Below are 24,907 nucleotides of genomic sequence, written 5' to 3'. Positions count from 1 at the left end.
GTCCAGATGGGTTGGGGCAGTGTGGTTGCGATTGCGTCATCTGTGGACCTATTGGGGCGGTAAGCACATTGGAGTGGGTCTAGGGTGTCAGGTAGGGTGAAGGTGATATGGTCCTTGACTAGTCTCTCAAAGCACTTCATGATGACAAGTGAGTGCTAAGGGGCGGTAGTCGTTTAGCCCAGTTACTTTAGCTTTCTTGGGAACAGGAACAATGGTGGCCCTCTTGAAGCATGTGGGGACAGCAGACTGGGATACGAATTTATTGAATATGTCCGTAAACACACCAGATGTAGGTGTTAACTCTAGAGTAGTATCATCAAAATGACACGGGTATGCCATTACAAAAATACATCAAGTTGCATACTTGTGTGCGAACTTGTGTGTGTGCATGTGGGAGATTGTTACAGTGGTTTTTGCAAAACTATTTTCTGCATCACAATATACATCATTCCATGTCTCTACATGGTCATCTTGTCCAGAGTATATCTCAACACAGTCCTCCTGTCCAGGGAATGGGACTTGCTATTTGTGATGATGGACAGGACACTATCATACCATGAAGATATAGATCATGGAGGGGAAGTGGACAACAAAGACTAGCTGTTAACATATATTAAATATCATATGTAACAGCCCCAAGATAATTCAGGGAGTGACAAACATGGGTCATTATAATGTCCAGACAATAGATGTGACACAACAAACTGCTACAAGTGGATATTGAGGATGGGAAGTCTTAACCAGTGAGGATGAGATGTTGAGTGACGGCTGTTTGACTGAAAATATCCACTTCACTCTTTTTGGACCCTTATAAGGGAACATCAGTCAAATATGAGCAGAAGGATTGCTTTATCCTATCCTAGGTATTCCTTGAAGAGGTGGGGTTTCAGGTGTCTCCGGAAGGTGGTGATTGACTCCGCTGTCCTGGCGTCGTGAGGGAGTTTGTTCCACCATTGGGGGGCCAGAGCAGCGAACAGTTTTGACTGGGCTGAGCGGGAACTGTACTTCCTCAGTGGTAGGGAGGCGAGCAGGCCAGAGGTGGATGAACGCAGTGCCCTTGTTTGGGTGTAGGGCCTGATCAGAGCCTGGAGGTACTGAGGTGCCGTTCCCCTCACAGCTCCGTAGGCAAGCACCATGGTCTTGTAGCGGATGCGAGCTTCAACTGGAAGCCAGTGGAGAGAGCGGAGGAGCGGGGTGACGTGAGAGAACTTGGGAAGGTTGAACACCAGACGGGCTGCGGCGTTCTGGATGAGTTGTAGGGGTTTAATGGCACAGGCAGGGAGCCCAGCCAACAGCGAGTTGCAGTAATCCAGACGGGAGATGACAAGTGCCTGGATTAGGACCTGCGCCGCTTCCTGTGTGAGGCAGGGTCGTACTCTGCGGATGTTGTAGAGCATGAACCTACAGGAACGGGTCACCGCCTTGATGTTAGTTGAGAACGACAGGGTGTTGTCCAGGATCACGCCAAGGTTCTTAGCGCTCTGGGAGGAGGACACAATGGAGTTGTCAACCGTGATGGCGAGATCATGGAATGGGCAGTCCTTCCCCGGGAGGAAGAGCAGCTCCGTCTTGCCGAGGTTCAGCTTGAGGTGGTGATCCGTCATCCACACTGATATGTCTGCCAGACATGCAGAGATGCGATTCGCCACCTGGTCATCAGAAGGGGGAAAGGAGAAGATTAATTGTGTGTCGTCTGCGTAGCAATGATAGGAGAGACCATGTGAGGTTATGACAGAGCCAAGTGACTTGGTGTATAGCGAGAATAGGAGAGGGCCTAGAACAGAGCCCTGGGGGACACCAGTGGTGAGAGCGCGTGGCGAGGAGACAGATTCTCGCCACGCCACCTGGTAGGAGCGACCTGTCAGTTAGGACGCAATCCAAGCGTGGGCCGCACCGGAGATGCCCAACTCGGAGAGGGTGGAGAGGAGGATCTGATGGTTCACAGTGTCGAAGGCAGCCGATAGGTCTAGAAGGATGAGAGCAGAGGAGAGAGAGTTAGCTTTAGCAGTGCGGAGCGCCTCCGTGATACAGAGAAGAGCAGTCTCAGTTGAATGACTAGTCTTGAAACCTGACTGATTTGGATCAAGAAGGTCATTCTGAGAGAGATAGCGGGAGAGCTGGCCAAGGACGGCACGTTCAAGAGTTTTGGAGAGAAAAGAAAGAAGGGATACTGGTCTGTAGTTGTTGACATCGGAGGGATCGAGTGTAGGTTTTTTCAGAAGGGGTGCAACTCTCGCTCTCTTGAAGACGGAAGGGACGTAGCCAGCGGTCAGGGATGAGTTGATGAGCGAGGTGAGGTAAGGGAGAAGGTCTCCGGAAATGGTCTGGAGAAGAGAGGAGGGGATAGGGTCAAGCGGGCAGGTTGTTGGGCGGCCGGCCGTCACAAGAAGCGAGATTTCATCTGGAGAGAGAGGGGAGAAAGAGGTCAGAGCACAGGGTAGGGCAGTGTGAGCAGAACCAGCGGTGTCGTTTGACTTAGCAAACGAGGATCGGATGTCGTCGACCTTCTTTTCAAAATGGTTGACGAAGTCATCTGCAGAGAGGGAGGAGGGGGGGAGGGGGAGGAGGATTCAGGAGGGAGGAGAAGGTGGCAAAGAGCTTCCTAGGGTTAGAGGCAGATGCTTGGAATTTAGAGTGGAAGAAAGTGGCTTTAGCAGCAGAGACAGAGGAGGAAAATGTAGAGAGGAGGGAGTGAAAGGATGCCAGGTCCGCAGGGAGGCGAGTTTTCCTCCATTTCCGCTCGGCTGCCCGGAGCACTGTTCTGTGAGCTCGCAATGAGTCGTCGAGCCACGGAGCGGGAGGGGAGGACCGAGCCGGCCTGGAGGATAGGGGACATAGAGAGTCAAAGGATGCAGAAAGGGAAGAGAGGAGGGTTGAGGAGGCAGAATCAGGAGATAGGTTGGAGAAGGTATGAGCAGAGGGAAGAGATGATAGGATGGAAGAGGAGAGAGTAGCGGGGGAGAGAGAGCGAAGGTTGGGACGGCGCGATACCATCCGAGTAGGGGCAGTGTGGGAAGTGTTGGATGAGAGCGAGAGGGAAAAGGATACAAGGTAGTGGTCGGAGACTTGGAGGGGAGTTGCAATGAGGTTAGTGGAAGAACAGCATCTAGTAAAGATGAGGTCGAGCGTATTGCCTGCCTTGTGAGTAGGGGGGGAAGGTGAGAGGGTGAGGTCAAGAGGAGAGGAGTGGAAAGAAGGAGGCAGAGAGGAATGAGTCAAAGGTAGACGTGGGGAGGTTAAAGTCGCCCAGGACTGTGAGAGGTGAGCCGTCCTCAGGAAAGGAGCTTATCAAGGCATCAAGCTCATTGATGAACTCTCCGAGGGAACCTGGAGGGCGATAAATAATAAGGATGTTAAGCTTGAAAGGGCTGGTAACTGTGACAGCATGGAATTCAAAGGAGGCGATAGACAGATGGGTAAGGGGAGAAAGAGAGAATGACCACTTGGGAGAGATGAGGATCCCGGTGCCACCACCCCGCTGACCAGAAGCTCTCGGGGTGTGCGAGAACACGTGGGCGGATGAAGAGAGAGCAGTAGGAGTAGCAGTGTTGTCTGTGATGATCCATGTTTCCGTCAGTGCCAAGAAGTCGAGGGACTGGAGGGAGGCATAGGCTGAGATGAACTCTGCCTTGTTGGCCGCAGATCGGCAGTTCCAGAGGCTACCGGAGACCTGGAACTCCACGTGGGTCGTGCGCGCTGGGACCACCAGATTAGGGTGGCCGCGGCCACGCGGTGTGGAGCGTTTGTATGGTCTGTGCAGAGAGGAGAGAACAGGGATAGATAGACACATAGTTGACAGGCTACAGAAGAGGCTACGCTAATGCAAAGGAGATTGGAATGACAAGTGGACTACACTTATCGAATGTTCAGAACGTTAAGCTTACGTAGCAAGAATCTTATTGACTAAAATGATTGAAATGATACAGTACTGCTGGAGTAGGCTAGCTGGCAGTGGCTACGTTGTTGACACTACACTAATCAAGTCGTTCCGTCGAGTGTAATAGTTTCTACAGTGCTGCTATTCGGGGGCTAGCTGGCTAGCTAGCAGTGTTGATTACGTAACGTTACGTTAAAAGAACGACAATAGCTGGCTAGCTAACCTAGAAAATCGCTCCAGACTACACAATTGTCTTAGATACAAAGACGGCTATGTAGCTAGCTAGCTACGATCAAACAACTCAAACCGTTGTACTGTAATGAAGTGAAATGAAAATGTGATACTACCTGTGGAGCGAGGCGGAATGTTGACCGGGTTGTTGAAGTTCAAATCGGAAGACGTTGGCTAGCTGTTGGCTAGCTAGCTAGCAGTAACTCCTACGTTAAGGACGACAAGTAGCTGGCTAGCTAACCTCGGTAAATTAAGATAATTAAGATAATCACTCTAAGTCTACACACTCTAAACTACACAATTACCTTGGATACGAAGACAGCAAAGACAACTATGTAGCTAGCTAACACTACACTAATCGAGTCGTTGAGTGTAATAGTTTCTACAGTGCTAGTGGACGTTAGCTAGCTGCTGGGCAGATACGTTAGGACGACGAATTACGATAATTACGCAATTATCTTAGATACAAAGACGGCTATGTAGCTAACTAAGAAGAAGTTGCTAAGATTAGACAAATCAAACCGTTGTACTATAATGAAATGTAATGAAAAGTTATACTACCTGCGGACCGAAGTGTAGATGCGACCGCTCGCTCCAACCCGGAACCGGACAACCAAGACTGACGGTCAAAGATGACTTTGTAACATAATTTGAGATCCTTTTATATCTCTACTACACTCATTGATTGGTCATACAGTCATCTCCTATACAATGTATGTAATGGTGGTTTGGTGCTGTTGAGAATTTTATCACCAGGCCAAAATTAGAATATATTCTTTAGAATTATTTGAATTGGAATTTATGTTTATGCACAAAGTCAACTGTACTAATTTCAAATTATATCTGATGATGTGTGAAACAAAATGAATACTACACAGGAAGGTACAATCAGGAAATAAGTAGGACTTTTATTAATAAGATACTACAAACAAATACAATAATAGGTGCATTTGCATGCGTGTGTGTACGTGTATGCATGTGTGCTTGTGTGTGTGTGAAAATCTGTGTAAGGGTGTGTTTGGGATTGAGGCAGAGTGTGTGAGCGAGATCAAGACAGAGGCTCTATCTGTGTGTGTGAGAGAGAGAGAGAGGATGAAGGAGGAAGTTGTGTGCTCTGCAGGCTACAGTATGTTGTCATGATGATGTTAAACCACTTTCTCACAAATCCAATTGAGTTTCCAGTCACATGGCATGTCATTCCATGCCTTAAGTGGAAAGTTCCAATCTTTATGTATCTCAACACAGTCCTCCTCCCCACTAGGATCTCCACTATCAGGCTGATTGTCATTCCAGTACCTACAGGGTTAAAAACCATCAGATATCATGTTTAATACCAGTACCTACAGGGTTAAAAACAGTCAGATATCATGGTTAATACCAGTACCTACAGGGTTAAAAACAGTCAGATATCATGGTTCATACCAGCACCTACAGGGTTAAATACCATCAGATATCATGGTTATTACCAGTATCTACAGGGTTAAAAACCATCAGATAGCATGTTTAATACCAGTACCTACAGGGTTAAATACCATCAGATATCATGGTTAATACCAGTACCTACAGGTTTAAAAACCATCAGATATCATGGTTATTACCAGTACCTACAGGGTTAACAACAGTCAGATATCATGGTTAATACCAGTACCTACAGGGTTAAATACCATCAGATATCATGGTTAATACCAGTACCTACAGGGTTAAAAACAGTCAGATATCATGGTTAATACCAGTACCTACAGGGTTAACAACAGTCAGATATCATGGTTAATACCAGTACCTACAGGGTTAAATACCATCAGATATCATGTTTAATACCAGTACCTACAGGGTTAAATACCATCAGATATCATGGTTAATACCAGTACCTACAGGGTTAAAAACAGTCAGATATTATGGTTAATACCAGTACCTGCAGGGTTAAAAATAGTCAGATATCACAGAACATCACCTAAATAATATACTGACATTATTCAGCTTAATTAATTAAAGGTTCCAAGATGGCGTAGCAGTAAGACGTCCTGTCGTGTCGTGTCCCTTGTATATATCGTTTATATCGTTTTTTTTCTTCGTTTTTACATATTTTTCTTCGCATATCCTTTAAAACATTTTGCTAAACCTCAGCTTCCAAATACTCTCCTGCAACCCGCCTCACCCAACGTAGCTATTTTTCCTAAAGTATTTATATTTACTTTGGAACCGGAACCCCTCAACTGAAGCTAGCCAGCTAACTACCAGCTATGCTAGCGGTCTTCAGCTAACCGGTCATCAGCTAACCTTTAGCTCGGAAAGCTCTCGCCAGTTCGAACAACGCGACTCTAACCAGAGCATAACGGACCTATTTATTTTTTATCCCCGGATTCCCAACGCAAACGGAACATTTTTCAGCTGGATCTTCACAACTAGCTATCTAGCTAAACCGCAACCCCAGATGATTACTCCTGGCTAGCGTTTCCACCCACTTAGCTTGAAGCTAGCCCGGCCAGAGCCCCTGTGCTACCACCGTAGCATACTCCTAGGCTACAATATCCGGGTCCACGACCGGTCTATCGATGTCACCGCATGAAGAGGAATAAACAGACTCACCCCATCGCGACGTCCCCCAAAGGCTAACTCTCTAGCCCTTGCTATCTCCTTGCTTGCTAATTCGGCCTGCTAACTGCTACGCTTGTTTAGGCCCGGTCCGCTAACTGCTACCTTGTTTAGCACCGGCCTACTAACTGTTAGCTTGTTAGCACAGGCCTGCTAACCGTTTGTTTATACCTTCCGGTAACCTGCCTCACCCAATGTGATACGGAATCGCTATTATTTTTAATTTTTAGAACACACTCAAGAACCTCCAGAAGCTAATCAGCTAACTAGCTACAAGCTATTTAGTCATTGTTATTATTTTAATTTTTTTACCTGGATAACACTCGCCAGTCCAGCTTCCCTGCCCCATCCACCGCTGCCCCCTGGACACTGATCACTTGGCTACATAGCTGATGCACGCTGGACTGTCCATTAATCCATTAATCACGGTACTCCATTCTGCTTGTTTATGTTTTATCTGTCGGCCCCGTTGCCTAGTCAACGCCATTTTACCTGCTGCTGTTGTGCTAGCTGATTAGCTGTTGTTGTCTCACCTACTGTTTTAGCTAGCTTTCCCAATTCAACACCTGTGATTACTGTATGCCTCGCTGTATGTCTCTCTCAAATGTCAATATGCCTTGTATACTGTTGTTCAGGTTAGTTATCATTGTTTTAGTTCACAATGGAGCCCCTAGTTCCACTCTTCATACCCCTGATACCTCCTTTGTCCCACCTCCCACACATGCGGTGACCTCACCCATTACAACCAGCATGTCCAGAGATACAACCTCTCTCATCATCACCAGTGCCTGGGCTTACCTCCGCTGTACCCGCACCCCACCATACCCCTGTCTGCGCATTATGCCCTGAATATATTCTACCATGCCCAGAAACCTGCTCCTCTTATTCTCTGTCCCCAATTCTCTAGGCGACCAGTTTTGATAGCCTTTAGCCGCACCCTCATACTACTCCTTCTCTGTTCCGCAGGTGATGTGGAGGTAAACCCAGGCCCTGCATGTCCCCAGGCACCCTCATTTGTTGACTTCTGTGATCGAAAAAGCCTTGGTTTCATGCATGTCAACATCAGAAGCCTCCTCCCTAAGTTTGTTTTACTCACTGCTTTAGCACACTCTGCTAACCCTGATGTCCTTGCCGTGTCTGAATCCTGGCTCAGGAAGGCCACCAAAAATTCTGAGATTTCCATACCCAACTATAACATCTTCCGTCAAGATAGAACTGCCAAAGGGGGAGGAATTGCAGTCTACTGCAGAGATAGCCTGCAAAGTAATGTCATACTTTCCAGGTCCATACCCAAACAGTTCGAACTACTAATTTTGAAAATTACTCTCTCCAGAAATAAGTATCTCACTGTTGCCGCCTGCTACCGACCCCCCTCAGCTCCCAGCTGTGCCCTGGACACCATTTGTGAATTGATCGCCCCCCATCTAGCTTCAGAGTTTGTTCTGTTAGGTGACCTAAACTGGGATATGCTCAACCCCCGGCAGTCCTACAATCTAAGCTAGATGCCCTCAATCTCACACAAATCATCAAGGAACCCACCAGGTACAACCCTAACTCTGTAAACAAGGGCACCCTCATAGACGTCATCCTGACCAACTGGCCCTCCAAATACACCTCAGCTGTCTTCAACCAGGATCTCAGCGATTACTGCCTCATTGCCTGTATCTGCTATGGAGCCGCAGTCAAACGACCACCCCTCATCACTGTCAAACGCTCCCTAAAACACTTCTGTGAGCAGGCCTTTCTAATCGACCTGGCCCGGGTATCCTGGAAGGACATTGACCTCATCCCGTCAGTTGAGGATGCCTGGTCATTCTTTAAAAGTAACTTCCTCACCATTTTAGATAAGCATGCTCCGTTCAAAAAATGCAGAACTAAGAACAGATACAGCCCTTGGTTCACTCCAGACCTGACTGCCCTCGACCAGCACAAAAACATCCTGTGGCGTACTGCAATAGCATCGAATAGTCCCCGTGATATGCAACTGTTCAGGGAAGTCAGGAACCAAAACACGCAGTCAGTCAGGAAAGCTAAGGCCAGATTCTTCAGGCAGAAGTTTGCATCCTGTAGCTCCAACTCCAAAAAGTTCTGGGACACTGTGAAGTCCATGGAGAACGAGAGCACCTCCTCCCAGCTGCCGACTGCACTGAGGCTAGGTAACACGGTCACCACCGATAAATCCATGATTATCGAAAACTTCAACAAGCATTTCTCAACGGCTGGCCATGCCTTCCGCCTGGCTACTCCAACCTTGGCCAACAGCCCCGCCCCCCCCCGCAGCTCCTCGCCCAAGCCTCTCCAGGTCCTCCTTTACCCAAATCCAGATAGCAGATGTTCTGAAAGAGCTGCAAAACCTGGACCCGTACAAATCAGCTGGGCTTGACAATCTGGACCCTCTATTTCTGAAACTATCCGCCGCCGTTGTCGCAACCCCTATTACCAGCCTGTTCAACCTCTCTTTCATATCGTCTGAGATCCCCAAGGATTGGAAAGCTGCCGCAGTCATCCCCCTCTTCAAAGGGGGAGACACCCTGGACCCAAACTGTTACAGACCTATATCCATCCTGCCCTGCCTATCTAAGGTCTTCGAAAGCCAAGTCAACAAACAGGTCACTGACCATCTCGAATCCCACCGTACCTTCTCAGCTGTGCAATCTGGTTTCCGAGCCGGTCACGGGTGCACCTCAGCCACACTCAAGGTACTAAACGATATCATAACCGCCATCGATAAAAGACAGTACTGTGCAGCCGTCTTCATCGACCTTGCCAAGGCTTTCGACTCTGTCAATCACCATACTCTTATCGGCAGACTCAGTAGCCTCGGTTTTTCGGATGACTGCCTTGCCTGGTTCACCAATTACTTTGCAGACAGAGTTCAGTGTGTCAAATCGGAGGGCATGCTGTCCGGTCCTCTGGCAGTCTCTATGGGGGTGCCACAGGGTTCAATTCTCGGGCCGACTCTTTTCTCTGTATATATCAATGATGTTGTTCTTGCTGCGGGCGATTCCCTGATCCACCTCTACGCAGACGACACCATTCTATAAACTTCCGGCCCATCCTTGGACACTGTGCTATCTAACCTCCAAACGAGCTTCAATGCCATACAACACTCCTTCCGTGGCCTCCAACTGCTCTTAAATGCTAGTAAAACCAAATGCATGCTTTTCAACCGATCGCAGCCTGCACCCGCATGCCCGACTATAATCACCACCCTGGATGGTTCCGACCTTGAATATGTGGACATATATAAGTACCTAGGTGTCTGGCTAGACTGTAAACTCTCCTTCCAGTCTCATGTCAAACATCTCCATCTCGAAAATCAAATCAAGAGTCGGCTTTCTATTCCGCAACAAAGCCATCTTCACTCACGCCGCCAAACTTACCCTAGTAAAACTGACTATCCTACCGATCCTCGACTTTGGCGATGTCATCTACAAAATTGCTTCCAACACTCTACTCAGCAAACTGGATGCAGTTTATCACAGTGCCATCCGTTTTGTCACTAAGCACCTTATACCACCCACCACTGCGACTTGTATGCTCTAGTCGGCTGGCCCTCGTTACATATTCGTCGCCAGACCCACTGGCTCCAGGTCATCTACAAGTCCATGCTAGGTAAAGCTCCGCCTTATCTCATTTCACTGGTCACGATGGCAACACCCATCCGTAGCAGGCGCTCCAGCAGGTGTATCTCACTGATCATCCCTAAAGCCAACACCTCATTTGGCCGCCTTTCGTTCCAGTACTCTGCTGCCTGTGACTGGAACAAATTGCAAAAATCCCTGAAGTTGGAGACTTTTATCTCCCTCACCAACTTCAAACATCTGCTATCTGAGCAGCAAACCGATCGCTGCAGCTGTACATAGTCTATTGGTAAATAGCCCAACCATTTTCACCTACCTCATCCCCATACTGTTTTTATTTATTTACTTTTCTGCTCTTTTGCACACCAATATCTCTACCTGTACATGACCATCTGATCATTTATCACTCCAGTGTTAATCTGCAAAATTGTAATTATTCGCCTACCTCCTCATGCCTTTTGCAAACAATGTATATAGACTCCCCCTTTTTTTCTACTGTGTTATTGACTTGTTAATTGTTTACTCCATGTGTAACTCTGTGTTGTCTGTTCACACTGCTATACTTTATCTTGGCCAGGTCGCAGTTGCAAATGAGAACTTGTTCTCAACTAGCCTACCTGGTTAAATAAAGGTGAAATTTAAAAAAAATCAACTTTGTTGAATACCACCATCAATGACAATAACCTGTAGGGATAGAGGTTGAATGAACTGAAAATTGGACCCTTATTGTCATAGTAGTTATCATCTCTTACTCGGTGGTCAGTGTTGGTACACCAGTTGAGTATGGAGAACCTAGAGTATGAACAACACAGAGAATCAGTCCTACTCCTTACACTGTGGTCAGTGTTATTAGAGCAGTAGTATATTACCTTGGGTTGGTCAGTGTTATTATAACAGTACTGTATTACCTTGGGTTGGTCAGTGTTATTAGAGCAGTAGTATATTACCTTGGGTTGGTCAGTGTTATTAGAGCAGTAGTATATTACCTTGGGTTTGTCAGTGTTATTCGAGCAGGAGTATATTACCTTGGGTTGGTCAGTGTTATTAGAGTAGTAGTATATTACCTTGGTGGTCAGTGTTATTAGAGCAGTAGTATATTACCTTGGGGTGGTCAGTGTTATTAGAGTAGTAGTATATTACCTTGGGGTGGTCAGTGTTATTAGAGCAGTAGTGTATTACCTTGGGTTGGTCAGTGTTATTAGAGCAGTAGTATATTACCTTGGGTTGGTCAGTGTTATTATAACAGTAGTGTATTACCTTGGGTTGGTCAGTGTTATTATAACAGTAGTGTATTACCTTGGGTTGGTCAGTGTTATTCGAGCAGGAGTATATTACCTTGGGTTGGTCAGTGTTATTAGAGCAGTAGTATATTACCTTGGTGGTCAGTGTTATTAGAGTAGTAGTATATTACCTTGGTGGTCAGTGTTATTAGAGCAGTAGTATATTACCTTGGGGTGGTCAGTGTTATTAGAGTAGTAGTATATTACCTTGGGGTGGTCAGTGTTATTAGAGCAGTAGTGTATTACCTTGGGTTGGTCAGTGTTATTAGAGCAGTAGTGTATTACCTTGAGGTGGTCAGTGTTATTAGCGCAGTAGTATATTACCTTGGTGGTCAGTGTTAATAGAGCAGTAGTATATTACCTTGGGTTGTTCAGTGTTATTAGAGCAGTAGTATATTACCTTGGGTTGGTCAGTGTTATTAGAGCAGTAGTATATTACCTTGGGTTGGTCAGTGTTTTTAGAGCAGTATTATATTACCTTGGGTTGGTCAGTGTTATTAGAGCAGTAGTATATTACCATGGGTTGGTCAGTGTTATTAGAGCAGTAGTGTATTAACTTGGGTTGGTCAGTGTTATTAGAGAAGTAGTGTATTACCTTGGGTTGGTCAGTGTTATTCGAGCATTAGTATATTACCTTGGGTTGGTCAGTGTTATTAGAGTAGGAGTATATTACCTTGGTGGTCAGTGTTATTAGAGCAGTAATATATTACCTTGGGGTGGTCAGTGTTATTAGAGCAGTAGTATATTACCTTGGGTTGGTCAGTGTTATTATAGCAGTAGTATATTACCTTGGTGGTCAGTGTTATTAGAGTAGTAGTATATAACCTTGGTGGTCAGTGTTATTAGAGCAGTAGTATATTACCTTGGGGTGGTCAGTGTTATTAGAGCAGTAGTATATTACCTTGGGTTGGTCAGTGTTATTATAGCAGTAGTATTTTACCTTGGTTTGGTCAGTGTTATTATAGCAGTAGTGTATTACCTTGGGTTGGTCAGTGTTATTATAGCAGTAGTGTATTACCTTGGGGTGTTCAGTGTTATTATAACAGTAGTATATTACCTTGGGGTGGTCAGTGTTATTAGAGCAGTAATATATTACATTGGGTTGGTCAGTGTTATTATAGCAGTAGTATATTACCTTGGGGTGTTCAGTGTTATTAGAGCAGTAGTATATTACCTTGGTGGTCAGTGTTATTAGAGCAGTAGTATATTACCTTGGGATGGTCAGTGTTATTATAGCAGTAGTATATTACCTTGGGTTGGTCAGTGTTATTAGAGCAGTAGTATATTACCTTGGGGTGGTCAGTGTTATTAGAGCAGTAATATATTACATTGGGTTGGTCAGTGTTATTATAGCAGTAGTATATTACCTTGGGGTGTTCAGTGTTATTAGAGCAGTAGTATATTACCTTGGTGGTCAGTGTTATTAGAGCAGTAGTATATTACCTTGGGATGGTCAGTGTTATTATAGCAGTAGTATATTACCTTGGGTTGGTCAGTGTTATTAGAGCAGTAGTATATTACCTTGGGGTGGTCAGTGTTATTATAGCAGTAATATATTACCTTGGGTTGGTCAGTGTTATAATAGCAGTAGTATATTACCTTGGTGCTCAGTGTTATTAGAGCAGTAGTATATTACCTTGGTGCTCAGTGTTATTAGAGCAGTAGTATATTACCTTGGTGGTCAGTGTTATTAAAGCAGTAATATATTACCTTGGGGTGGTCAGTGTTATTATAGCAGTAATATATTACCTTGGGTTGGTCAGTGTTATAATAGCAGTAGTATATTACCTTGGGGTGGTCAGTGTTATTAGAGCAGTAGTATATTACCTTGGTGGTCAGTGTTATTAGAGCAGTAGTATATTACCTTGGTATGGTCAGTGTTATTAGAGCAGTAGTATATTACCTTGGGCTGGTCAGTGTTATTAGAGCAGTAGTATATTACCATGGGTTGGTCAGTGTTATTATAGCAGTAGTATATTACCTTGGGTTCTTCAGTGTTATTAGAGCAGTAGTATATTACCTTGGGTTGGTCAGTGTTATTAGAGTAGTAGTATATTACCCTGGGTTCTTCAGTGTTATTAGAGCAGTAGTATATTACCATGGGTTGGTCAGTGTTATTATAGCAGTAGTATATTACCCTGGGTTCTTCAGTGTTATTAGAGCAGTAGTATATTACCTTGGGTTGGTCAGTGTTATTAGAGTAGTAGTATATTACCTTGGGGTGGTCAGTGTTATTAGAGCAGTAGTATATTACCTTGGGTTGGTCAGTGTTATTATAACAGTAGTGTATTACTTTGGGTTGGTCAGTGTTATTATAGCAGTAGTGTATTACCTTGGGTTGGTCAGTGTTATTATAGCAGTAGTGTATTACCTTGGGTTGGTCAGTGTTATTAGAGCAGTAGTATATTACCTTGGGTTGGTCAGTGTTATTATAACAGTAGTGTATTACCTTGGGTTGGTCAGTGTTATTATAGCAGTAGTATATTACCTTGGGTTGGTCAGTGTTTTTAGAGCAGTAGTATATTACCTTTGGTTGGTCAGTGTTATTATAACAGTCGTGTATTACCTTGGGTTGGTCAGTGTTATTAGAGCAGTAGTATATTACCTTGGGTTGGTCAGTGTAATTAGAGCAGTAGTATATTACCTTGGGTTGGTCAGTGTTATTTTAGCTGTAGTATATTACCTTGGGTTGGTCAGTGTTATTATAACAGTAGTGTATTACCTTGTGTTTGTCAATGTTATTATAGCAGTAGTGTATTACCTTGGGTTGGTCAGTGTTATATGAGCAGTAGTGTATTACCTTGGGTTGGTCAGTGTTTTTAGAGCAGTAGTATATTACCTTGGGTTGGTCAGTGTTATTATAACAGTCGTGTATTACCTTGGGTTGGTCAGTGTTATTAGAGCAGTAGTATATTACCTTGGTGGTCAGTGTTATTAGAGCAGTAGTATATTACCTTGGGATGGTCAGTGTTATTATAGCAGTATTATATTACCTTGGGTTGGTCAGTGTTATTAGAGCAGTAGTATATTACCTTGGGGTGGTCATTGTTATTATAGCAGTAATATATTACCTTGGGTTGGTCAGTGTTATAATAGCAGTAGTATATTACCTTGGGGTGGTCAGTGTTATTAGAGCAGTAGTATATTACCTTGGTGGTCAGTGTTATTAGAGCAGTAGTATATTACCTTGGTATGGTCAGTGTTATTAGAGCAGTAGTATATTACCATGGGTTGGTCAGTGTTATTAGAGTAGTAGTGTATTACCTTGGGTTGGTCAGTGTTATTAGAGTAGTAGTGTATTACCTTGGGTTCTTCAGTGTTATTAGAGCAGTAGTATATTACCTTGGGTTGGTCAGTGTTATTAGAGTAGTAGTATATTACCATGGGTTGGTCAGTGTTATTATAGCAGTAGTATATTACCTTGGGTTCTTCAGTGTTATTAGAGCAGTAGTATATTACCTTGGGTTGGTCAGTGTTATTAGAGTAGTAGTATATTACCATGGGTTGGTCAGTGTTATTATAGCAGTAGTATATTACCTTGGGTTCTTCAGTGTTATTAGAGCAGTAGTATATTACCTTGGGTTGGTCAGTGTTATTAGAGTAGTAGTATATTACCTTGGGGTGGTCAGTGTTATTAGAGCAGTAGTATATTACCTTGGGTTGGTCAGTGTTATTATAACAGTAGTGTATTACCTTGGGTTGGTCAGTGTTATTATAGCAGTAGTGTATTACCTTGGGTTGGTCAGTGTTATTCGAGCAGCAGTATATTACCTTGGGTTGGTCAGTGTTATTATAGCAGTAGTATATTACCTTGGGTTGGTCAGTGTTATTAGAGCAGTCGTATATTACCTTGGGTTGGTCAGTGTTATTAGAGCAGTAGTATATTACCTTGGGTTGGTCAGTGTAATTAGAGCAGTAGTATATTACCTTGGGTTGGTCAGTGTTATTTTAGCTGTAGTATATTACCTTGGGTTGGTCAGTGTTATTATAACAGTAGTATATTACCTTGGGTTTGTCAGTGTAATTAGAGCAGTAGTATATTACCTTGGGTTGGTCAGTGTTATTTTAGCTGTAGTATATTACCTTGGGTTGGTCAGTGTTATTATAACAGTAGTGTATTACCTTGTGTTGGTCAGTGTTATTATAGCAGTAGTATATTACCTTGGGTTGGTCAGTGTTATTATAACAGTAGTGTATTACCTTGGGTTGGTCAGTGTTATTAGAGCAGTAGTATATTACCTTGGGTTGGTCAGCGTTATTATAGCAGTAGTATATTACCTTGGTTTGGTCAGTGTTATTATAGCAGTAGTATATTACCTTGGGTTGGTCAGTGTTATTATAGCAGTAGTGTATAACCTTGGGGTGGTCAGTGTTATTAGAGTAGTAATATATTACCTTGGGTTGGTCAGTGTTATTATAACAGTAGTGTATTACCTTGGGTTGGTCAGTGTTATTAGAGCAGTAGTGTATTACCTTGGGTTGGTCAGTGTTATTAGAGCAGTAGTATATTACCTTGGGTTGGTCAGTGTTATTATAACAGTAGTGTATTACCTTGGGTTGGTCAGTGTTATTATAGCAGTAGTATATTACCTTGGGTTGGTCAGTGTTTTTAGAGCAGTAGTATATTACCTTTGGTTGGTCAGTGTTATTATAACAGTCGTGTATTACCTTGGGTTGGTCAGTGTTATTAGAGCAGTAGTATATTACCTTGGGTTGGTCAGTGTAATTAGAGCAGTAGTATATTACCTTGGGTTGGTCAGTGTTATTTTAGCTGTAGTATATTACCTTGGGTTGGTCAGTGTTATTATAACAGTAGTGTATTACCTTGTGTTTGTCAATGTTATTATAGCAGTAGTGTATTACCTTGGGTTGGTCAGTGTTATTTGAGCAGTAGTGTATTACCTTGGGTTGGTCAGTGTTTTTAGAGCAGTAGTATATTACCTTGGGTTGGTCAGTGTTATTATAACAGTCGTGTATTACCTTGGGTTGGTCAGTGTTATTAGAGCAGTAGTATATTACCTTGGTGGTCAGTGTTATTAGAGCAGTAGTATATTACCTTGGGATGGTCAGTGTTATTATAGCAGTATTATATTACCTTGGGTTGGTCAGTGTTATTAGAGCAGTAGTATATTACCTTGGGGTGGTCATTGTTATTATAGCAGTAATATATTACCTTGGGTTGGTCAGTGTTATAATAGCAGTAGTATATTACCTTGGGGTGGTCAGTGTTATTAGAGCAGTAGTATATTACCTTGGTGGTCAGTGTTATTAGAGCAGTAGTATATTACCTTGGTATGGTCAGTGTTATTAGAGCAGTAGTATATTACCATGGGTTGGTCAGTGTTATTAGAGTAGTAGTGTATTACCTTGGGTTGGTCAGTGTTATTAGAGTAGTAGTGTATTACCTTGGGTTCTTCAGTGTTATTAGAGCAGTAGTATATTACCTTGGGTTGGTCAGTGTTATTAGAGTAGTAGTATATTACCATGGGTTGGTCAGTGTTATTATAGCAGTAGTATATTACCTTGGGTTCTTCAGTGTTATTAGAGCAGTAGTATATTACCTTGGGTTGGTCAGTGTTATTAGAGTAGTAGTATATTACCATGGGTTGGTCAGTGTTATTATAGCAGTAGTATATTACCTTGGGTTCTTCAGTGTTATTAGAGCAGTAGTATATTACCTTGGGTTGGTCAGTGTTATTAGAGTAGTAGTATATTACCTTGGGGTGGTCAGTGTTATTAGAGCAGTAGTATATTACCTTGGGTTGGTCAGTGTTATTATAACAGTAGTGTATTACCTTGGGTTGGTCAGTGTTATTATAGCAGTAGTGTATTACCTTGGGTTGGTCAGTGTTATTAGAGCAGCAGTATATTACCTTGGGTTGGTCAGTGTTATTATAGCAGTAGTATATTACCTTGGGTTGGTCAGTGTTATTAGAGCAGTAGTATATTACCTTGGGTTGGTCAGTGTTATTAGAGCAGTAGTATATTACCTTGGGTTGGTCAGTGTAATTAGAGCAGTAGTATATTACCTTGGGTTGGTCAGTGTTATTTTAGCTGTAGTATATTACCTTGGGTTGGTCAGTGTTATTATAACAGTAGTATATTACCTTGGGTTTGTCAGTGTAATTAGAGCAGTAGTATATTACCTTGGGTTGGTCAGTGTTATTTTAGCTGTAGTATATTACCTTGGGTTGGTCAGTGTTATTATAACAGTAGTGTATTACCTTGTGTTGGTCAGTGTTATTATAGCAGTAGTATATTACCTTGGGTTGGTCAGTGTTATATTACCTTGGGTTGGTCAGTGTTATATACAGTAGTGTATTACCTTGGGTTGGTCAGTGTTATTATAGCAGTAGTGTATTACCTTGGGTTGGTCAGTGTTATTATAGCAGTAGTGTATTACCTTGGGTTGGTCAGTGTTATTAGAGCAGTAGTATATTACCTTGGGTTGGTCAGTGTTATTATAACAGTAGTGTATTACCTTGGGTTGGTCAGTGTTATTATAGCAGTAGTATATTACCTTGGGTTGGTCAGTGTTTTTAGAGCAGTAGTATATTACCTTTGGTTGGTCAGTGTTATTATAACAGTCGTGTATTACCTTGGGTTGGTCAGTGTTATTAGAGCAGTAGTATATTACCTTGGGTTGGTCAGTGTAATTAGAGCAGTAGTATATTACCTTGGGTTGGTCAGTGTTATTTTAGCTGTAGTATATTACCTTGGGTTGGTCAGTGTTATTATAACAGTAGTGTATTACCTTGTGTTTGTCAATGTTATTATAGCAGTAGTGTATTACCTTGGGTTGGTCAGTGTTATTTGAGCAGTAGTGTATTACCTTGGGTTGGTCAGTGTTTTTAGAGCAGTAGTATATTACCTTGGGTTGGTCAGTGTTATTATAACAGTCGTGTATTACCTTGGGTTGGTCAGTGTTATTAGAGCAGTAGTATATTACCTTGGTGGTCAGTGTTATTAGAGCAGTAGTATATTACCTTGGGATGGTCAGTGTTATTATAGCAGTATTATATTACCTTGGGTTGGTCAGTGTTATTAGAGCAGTAGTATATTACCTTGGGGTGGTCATTGTTATTATAGCAGTAATATATTACCTTGGGTTGGTCAGTGTTATAATAGCAGTAGTATATTACCTTGGGGTGGTCAGTGTTATTAGAGCAGTAGTATATTACCTTGGTGGTCAGTGTTATTAGAGCAGTAGTATATTACCTTGGTATGGTCAGTGTTATTAGAGCAGTAGTATATTACCATGGGTTGGTCAGTGTTATTAGAGTAGTAGTGTATTACCTTGGGTTGGTCAGTGTTATTAGAGTTATTAGTAGTAGTGTATTACCTTGGGTTCTTCAGTGTTATTAGAGCAGTAGTATATTACCTTGGGTTGGTCAGTGTTATTAGAGTAGTAGTATATTACCATGGGTTGGTCAGTGTTATTATAGCAGTAGTATATTACCTTGGGTTCTTCAGTGTTATTAGAGCAGTAGTATATTACCTTGGGTTGGTCAGTGTTATTAGAGTAGTAGTATATTACCATGGGTTGGTCAGTGTTATTATAGCAGTAGTATATTACCTTGGGTTCTTCAGTGTTATTAGAGCAGTAGTATATTACCTTGGGTTGGTCAGTGTTATTAGAGTAGTAGTATATTACCTTGGGGTGGTCAGTGTTATTAGAGCAGTAGTATATTACCTTGGGTTGGTCAGTGTTATTATAACAGTAGTGTATTACCTTGGGTTGGTCAGTGTTATTATAGCAGTAGTGTATTACCTTGGGTTGGTCAGTGTTATTCGAGCAGCAGTATATTACCTTGGGTTGGTCAGTGTTATTATAGCAGTAGTATATTACCTTGGGTTGGTCAGTGTTATTAGAGCAGTCGTATATTACCTTGGGTTGGTCAGTGTTATTAGAGCAGTAGTATATTACCTTGGGTTGGTCAGTGTAATTAGAGCAGTAGTATATTACCTTGGGTTGGTCAGTGTTATTTTAGCTGTAGTATATTACCTTGGGTTGGTCAGTGTTATTATAACAGTAGTATATTACCTTGGGTTTGTCAGTGTAATTAGAGCAGTAGTATATTACCTTGGGTTGGTCAGTGTTATTTTAGCTGTAGTATATTACCTTGGGTTGGTCAGTGTTATTATAACAGTAGTGTATTACCTTGTGTTGGTCAGTGTTATTATAGCAGTAGTATATTACCTTGGGTTGGTCAGTGTTATTATAACAGTAGTGTATTACCTTGGGTTGGTCAGTGTTATTAGAGCAGTAGTATATTACCTTGGGTTGGTCAGCGTTATTATAGCAGTAGTATATTACCTTGGTTTGGTCAGTGTTATTATAGCAGTAGTATATTACCTTGGGTTGGTCAGTGTTATTATAGCAGTAGTGTATAACCTTGGGGTGGTCAGTGTTATTAGAGTAGTAATATATTACCTTGGGTTGGTCAGTGTTATTATAACAGTAGTGTATTACCTTGGGTTGGTCAGTGTTATTAGAGCAGTAGTGTATTACCTTGGGTTGGTCAGTGTTATTCGAGCAGTAGTGTATTACCTTGGGTTGGTCAGTGTTATTATAGCAGTAGTGTATAACCTTGGGGTGGTCAGTGTTATTAGAGTAGTAATATATTACCTTGGGTTGGTCAGTGTTATTAGAGCAGTAGTGTATTACCTTGGGGTGGTTAGTGGGGTACCGTCCACCCATTTCCAAGTCCCTTCACTAACAGAGTCAGTCAGACCAATCCAGACTCTCTTCTTGAGTTTGAAGAGAAACTCCTGTTGTTGAGAAAGATAAGTATATATTCATATGTTTGATCATATCTACCCCTGCAATGCCATTTCTTCTCTCTCTCTCTTTGTCTGTCTGTCTCTCACTCTCACTCTCTCTCACACACCTGTTCCTTATCACTGTTTATGATCACCAGGTCTGCTCCTCTCTCTAGACAGTCCTTTCTGCTCTCGTTCCAGGTTTTAGACTCAGTAGACAGGAAGTAGCAACTGGATTCAAACTTCTGCCAGCCTTCAGGACAGGTTTGTTCTACAAGATGAAAACATGTATTTCCTTCAATGTATCACGCTGGACACTTAATGACAGAATACAGACATACAATAATGTGCTTGGGATGAATGTTAACTCACTACAATTGGTAAGCTGGTCTCTCTCTTTAGTCAGGGTGTTGTAACTGGTCTGTAGCTGGTCTCTCTCTTTAGTCAGGGTGTTGTAACTGGTCTGTAGCTGGTCTCTCTCTTTAGTCAGGGTGTTGTAACTGGTCTGTAGCTGGTCTCTCTCTTTAGTCAGGGTGTTGTAACTGGTCTGTAGCTGGTCTCTCTCTTTAGTCAGGGTGTTGTAACTGGTCTGTAGCTGGTCTCTCTCTTTAGTCAGGGTGTTGTAACTGGTCTGTAGCTGGTCTCTCTCTTTAGTCAGGGTGTTGTAACTGGTCTGTAGCTGGTCTCTCTCTTTAGTCAGGGTGTTGTAACTAGTCTGTAGATGGTCTCTCTCTTTAGTCAGGTTGTTGTTACTTGTCTGTATCTGGTTTCTCTCTTCAGTCATGGCATTGTAACTGGTCTGTAGCTGGTTTCTCTCTGTTGAGTTGTGATGACCAATGACTCCATCTGTATAAGGCAAGAATTATTCAAACATGTAACTACCAAACCATTTATGGATAAGTGTGATTAAGTAGGCTACTTAAGTCTCAGTAAAAACATACTAAACTTACAGTAGACAGACAGGCCTATGATCCCAGCCAGTAGGAGAACACACAGCAGCCCCAGACACACTGCAGCAACTCCAGAGGGTCTCTTCCACCACTGAGCATGTGCTGAATCACAAATAATTATAGTACGATCTTTGGTATTATGTTTGACTGTATCATCCAGGATTGGGACAAATAAAGGTCTAGTACAACAGGGTAATCTGTTTTAATGTATTGTGTGTGTAATTTATGTGTCACATCTGCTCCAGCAACACCCTCTACTGGCCATCTTGTGTCTCGACCTACCGCCTCCCCCAGTACTCTCTCCCGCTCTCTCTCTGTGTGTGTATGTTCATGTGTGTATGTGCGTGTGTGTGTGAGAGCATGGGTGCAATCTTACCTGAAGCAACAACTCCATCTCTTGGACTGGGTTTGAAGGCTCTTACGTTGGCATATAATTGGCCATCAATGTCTGTGTTCTTCATTGCATCAGGCTCATCGTCTTCAACTCCATCTAAGTTTCCATAAACTCCCTCTGACATCTTAACACACTTTTGGTCAAATACAGTAACTTCTACTTCTGACCTCAATTCTAATGTATGTCTATACCTGCGTCTTCTCCCTGCACTGTCCTGCGTCTTCTCCCTGCACTGTCCTGCGTCTTCTCCCTGCACTGTCCTGCGTCTTCTCCCTGCACCGTCCTGTGTCTTCTCCCTGCACCGTCCTGCGTCTTCTCCCTGCACCGTCCTGCGTCTTCTCCCTGCACCGTCCTGTGTCTTCTCCCTGCACTGTCCTGTGTCTTCTCCCTGCACTGTCCTGTGTCTTCTCCCTGCACTGTCCTGTGTCTTCTCCCTGCACTGTCCTGTGTCTTCTCCCTGCACTGTCCTGTGTCTTCTCCCTGCACTGTCCTGTGTCTTCTCCCTGCACTGTCCTGTGTCTTCTCCCTGCACTGTCCTGTGTCTTCTCCCTGCACTGTCCTGTGTCTTCTCCCTGCACTGTCCTGTGTCTTCTCCCTGCACTGTCCTGTGTCTTCTCCCTGCACTGTCCTGTGTCTTCTCCCTGCACTGTCCTGTGTCTTCTCCCTGCACTGTCCTTCGTCTGTGTGACTTAGGGTAATGACTATTTCTTAAACAGTCATCCACTGTGAAGGGGAAACTGTCAAATCAACACGTCACTGGCCACGGTGTGATCGCTCTACGTTGTGGGTATTTTCGTTTGGCACCGCTGCAAGTTGTGTATTGTTATGTGAACTGTATTGAGGTGAGGTGTACTAATGACATGTGGCCGAGAAGATTGTGGACATTTTTAAGGCCTTTGTTGTGTCTATGAGCACCCCCCACATTCATACCCTTTGCACTCAGCCACTGGAAGATAATACAGATTATTGCCAGTCCTCTGTTGATGGCTGGGTTCTTTCTTGTATGAAGTTGCTGTTAAATTGCTCTGCCATTATTATTATTAGGATTTGGTTAGGATTTGGCTGGGGTAGGCTGTCATTGTAAATAAGAATTTGTTCTTAATTGACTGGCCTAGTTAACGAAATAAAACAGAATTCTGTTTACATTAAGTCTCTGCTTCTAGTGATATCTCTGTCTCTGAGTCATCTGTGTTTCTCTGTCTGTTTGACTGCTGTAGGTGTTAACTCTAGGGAAGTATCAACAAAAGGACATGTGTATGCTAATATAAAGGCCAATAGAACAAGTTTGCATACTTGTGTGTGTGTGAGAGAGATTGTTACAGTGATTATTGTTAAACCATTTTCTGCAGCACAATATAAATCATTCCATGTCTCTACATGGTCATCTTGTCCAGAGTACATCTCAACACAGTCCTCCTGTCCAGGCAACGGGACTTGCTATTTGTGATGATGGACAGGACACAATCATACCAGGAATATTTAGATCATAGTGGGGAAATGGCCGCAGCCCTCTTTTCTTAAATGAACCTGATTGGTTGAGGAGTTTTTGAGTGACAGCTGGTTGAACCACTGAAAATATCCACTTCACTTCCCTCTTTTGGGGCCCATGTAGGGGAACAACATCAAATATGAGCATTTGATATTGTACTTATATGTAACTTGACATCAAAGACTGACTGTCAAAGATTATTAAGTAACATCCTTTGATACCTTGACATCTCTACAGTCAACTCCTATACAATGTATGCAATGAGTGAATGGTACTGTTGAGAATGTTTCCACTGGGTCTAAATTGGAGCATGTAATTATCTGTAGTACGTAAGAAGAATATATTTGAATTGGATTGATGAAGTGCACGCGATGCAGTGTGAACAAAGTCAAATGTACTAACTTCATGTTGACTCTGATGTGTCAAACATATCTACTGGAACACAAGAATCTACAAACAGGAAATGAGTCAGCCTTTTATTATTAGTATGATACTACAAACATGTTTGCATGCATATATGAGTGGGTGAGGGTGAATGGAGGAGGAAATTGTGTGCACTGTTTTCTACTGTATGTATTGCAGTATGTTGTCATGGTGATGTTACAACGCTTTCTCACAAATCCAGTTCAGTTTGCTGTCACATGACAAGTCGTTCCATGCCTTTAGAGGAAGCTGGTCATTACGTATCTCAACACAGTCCTCGTTCTGAGTAGGACCTGCATTATCAGGCTGTTTGTCATACCAGTACCTACAGGGGTAAAAACAGTCAGATATCATGGTTAATACGAGTACCTACAGGGTTAAAAACAGTCAGATATCATGGTTAATACCAGTACCTACAGGGTTAACAACAGTCAGATATCATGGTTAATACCAGTACCTACAGGGTTAACAACAGTCAGATATCATGGTTAATACCAGTACCTACAGGGTTAAAAACAGCCAGACATCGCAAATTTTACCCCTTTTTCTCCCCAATTTCATGGTATCCAATTGTTTTTAGTAGCTACTATCTTGTCTCATCGCTACAACTCCCGTACAGGCTCGGGAGAGACGAAGGTTGAAAGTCACGCGTCCTCCGATACACAACCCAACCAAGCCGCACTGCTTCTTAACACAGCGCACTGCTTCTTAACACAACCTGGAAGCCAGCCACACCAATGTGTTGGAGGAAAAACTGTGCACCTGGCAACCTTGGTTACCAGTGTGCGCACTGCACTGTCCTTGAGACAAAGACATTCCTACCGACCAAGCCCTCCCGGTCACGACAGAGCCTGGGCTCGAACCCAGAGTCTCTGATGGCACAGCTGGCCATCACAACCACTGCACCACCCGGGAGGCCAGAAAATCACAATTCTAAATAATATACAGACATGTTTCATATTTAACTTTGTTGCCTGGCATCAATGACAATTACCTCTATAGAAAAAGGTTGAATGTCTTATTGATAGATACCAGTACCTACCTAGTTATCATCTCTCACCCTATGGTCAGCGGGGTGCCGTCCACCCATTTGCCCATTGCTGTCTGCAACAACAATAAAGACGAAGTTGCTTACTAAAATAGATCATATCAGAACTATTAAATCTGAATTATAAGAACTATTTAAACAGTGAACAAAAATATAAATGCAACATGTGTTGGTCCCATGTTTCATGAGATTAATTAAAAGATCCCAGAAATGTTCCATATGCACAAAAAAGCTTATTTCTCTCAAATGTGTTTACATCCCTGTTCATCAGCATGT

The 24,907-nt window shown here is 43.0% G+C and overlaps 1 protein-coding gene across 1 annotated transcript in view; it reads right to left on the bottom strand.

The window, feature by feature from the left end:
• LOC135506574 (uncharacterized) overlaps positions 1–24,475 on the bottom strand; it is a 29,191-nt gene extending 4,716 nt beyond the window's left edge. The window contains exons 1-8 of the mRNA XM_064925913.1: positions 24,363–24,475; positions 23,765–23,908; positions 21,654–22,408; positions 21,278–21,379; positions 20,700–21,173; positions 20,456–20,598; positions 20,233–20,336; positions 5,256–5,404 (exon numbers count right to left, since the gene is read on the bottom strand). Coding sequence (XP_064781985.1) covers positions 5,256–5,404; positions 20,233–20,336; positions 20,456–20,598; positions 20,700–21,173; positions 21,278–21,379; positions 21,654–22,408; positions 23,765–23,908; positions 24,363–24,475 — 1,984 coding nt within the window. The remainder of the gene's footprint in view (positions 1–5,255; positions 5,405–20,232; positions 20,337–20,455; positions 20,599–20,699; positions 21,174–21,277; positions 21,380–21,653; positions 22,409–23,764; positions 23,909–24,362) is intronic.
• Between the last annotated feature and the right edge of the window lie 432 nt (positions 24,476–24,907).

This window comes from Oncorhynchus masou, chromosome 20 (assembly GCF_036934945.1).
Source record: "Oncorhynchus masou masou isolate Uvic2021 chromosome 20, UVic_Omas_1.1, whole genome shotgun sequence".
NCBI classification, from domain to species: domain Eukaryota; kingdom Metazoa; phylum Chordata; class Actinopteri; order Salmoniformes; family Salmonidae; genus Oncorhynchus; species Oncorhynchus masou.
This window is presented reverse-complemented; position numbering and strand designations above follow the sequence as displayed.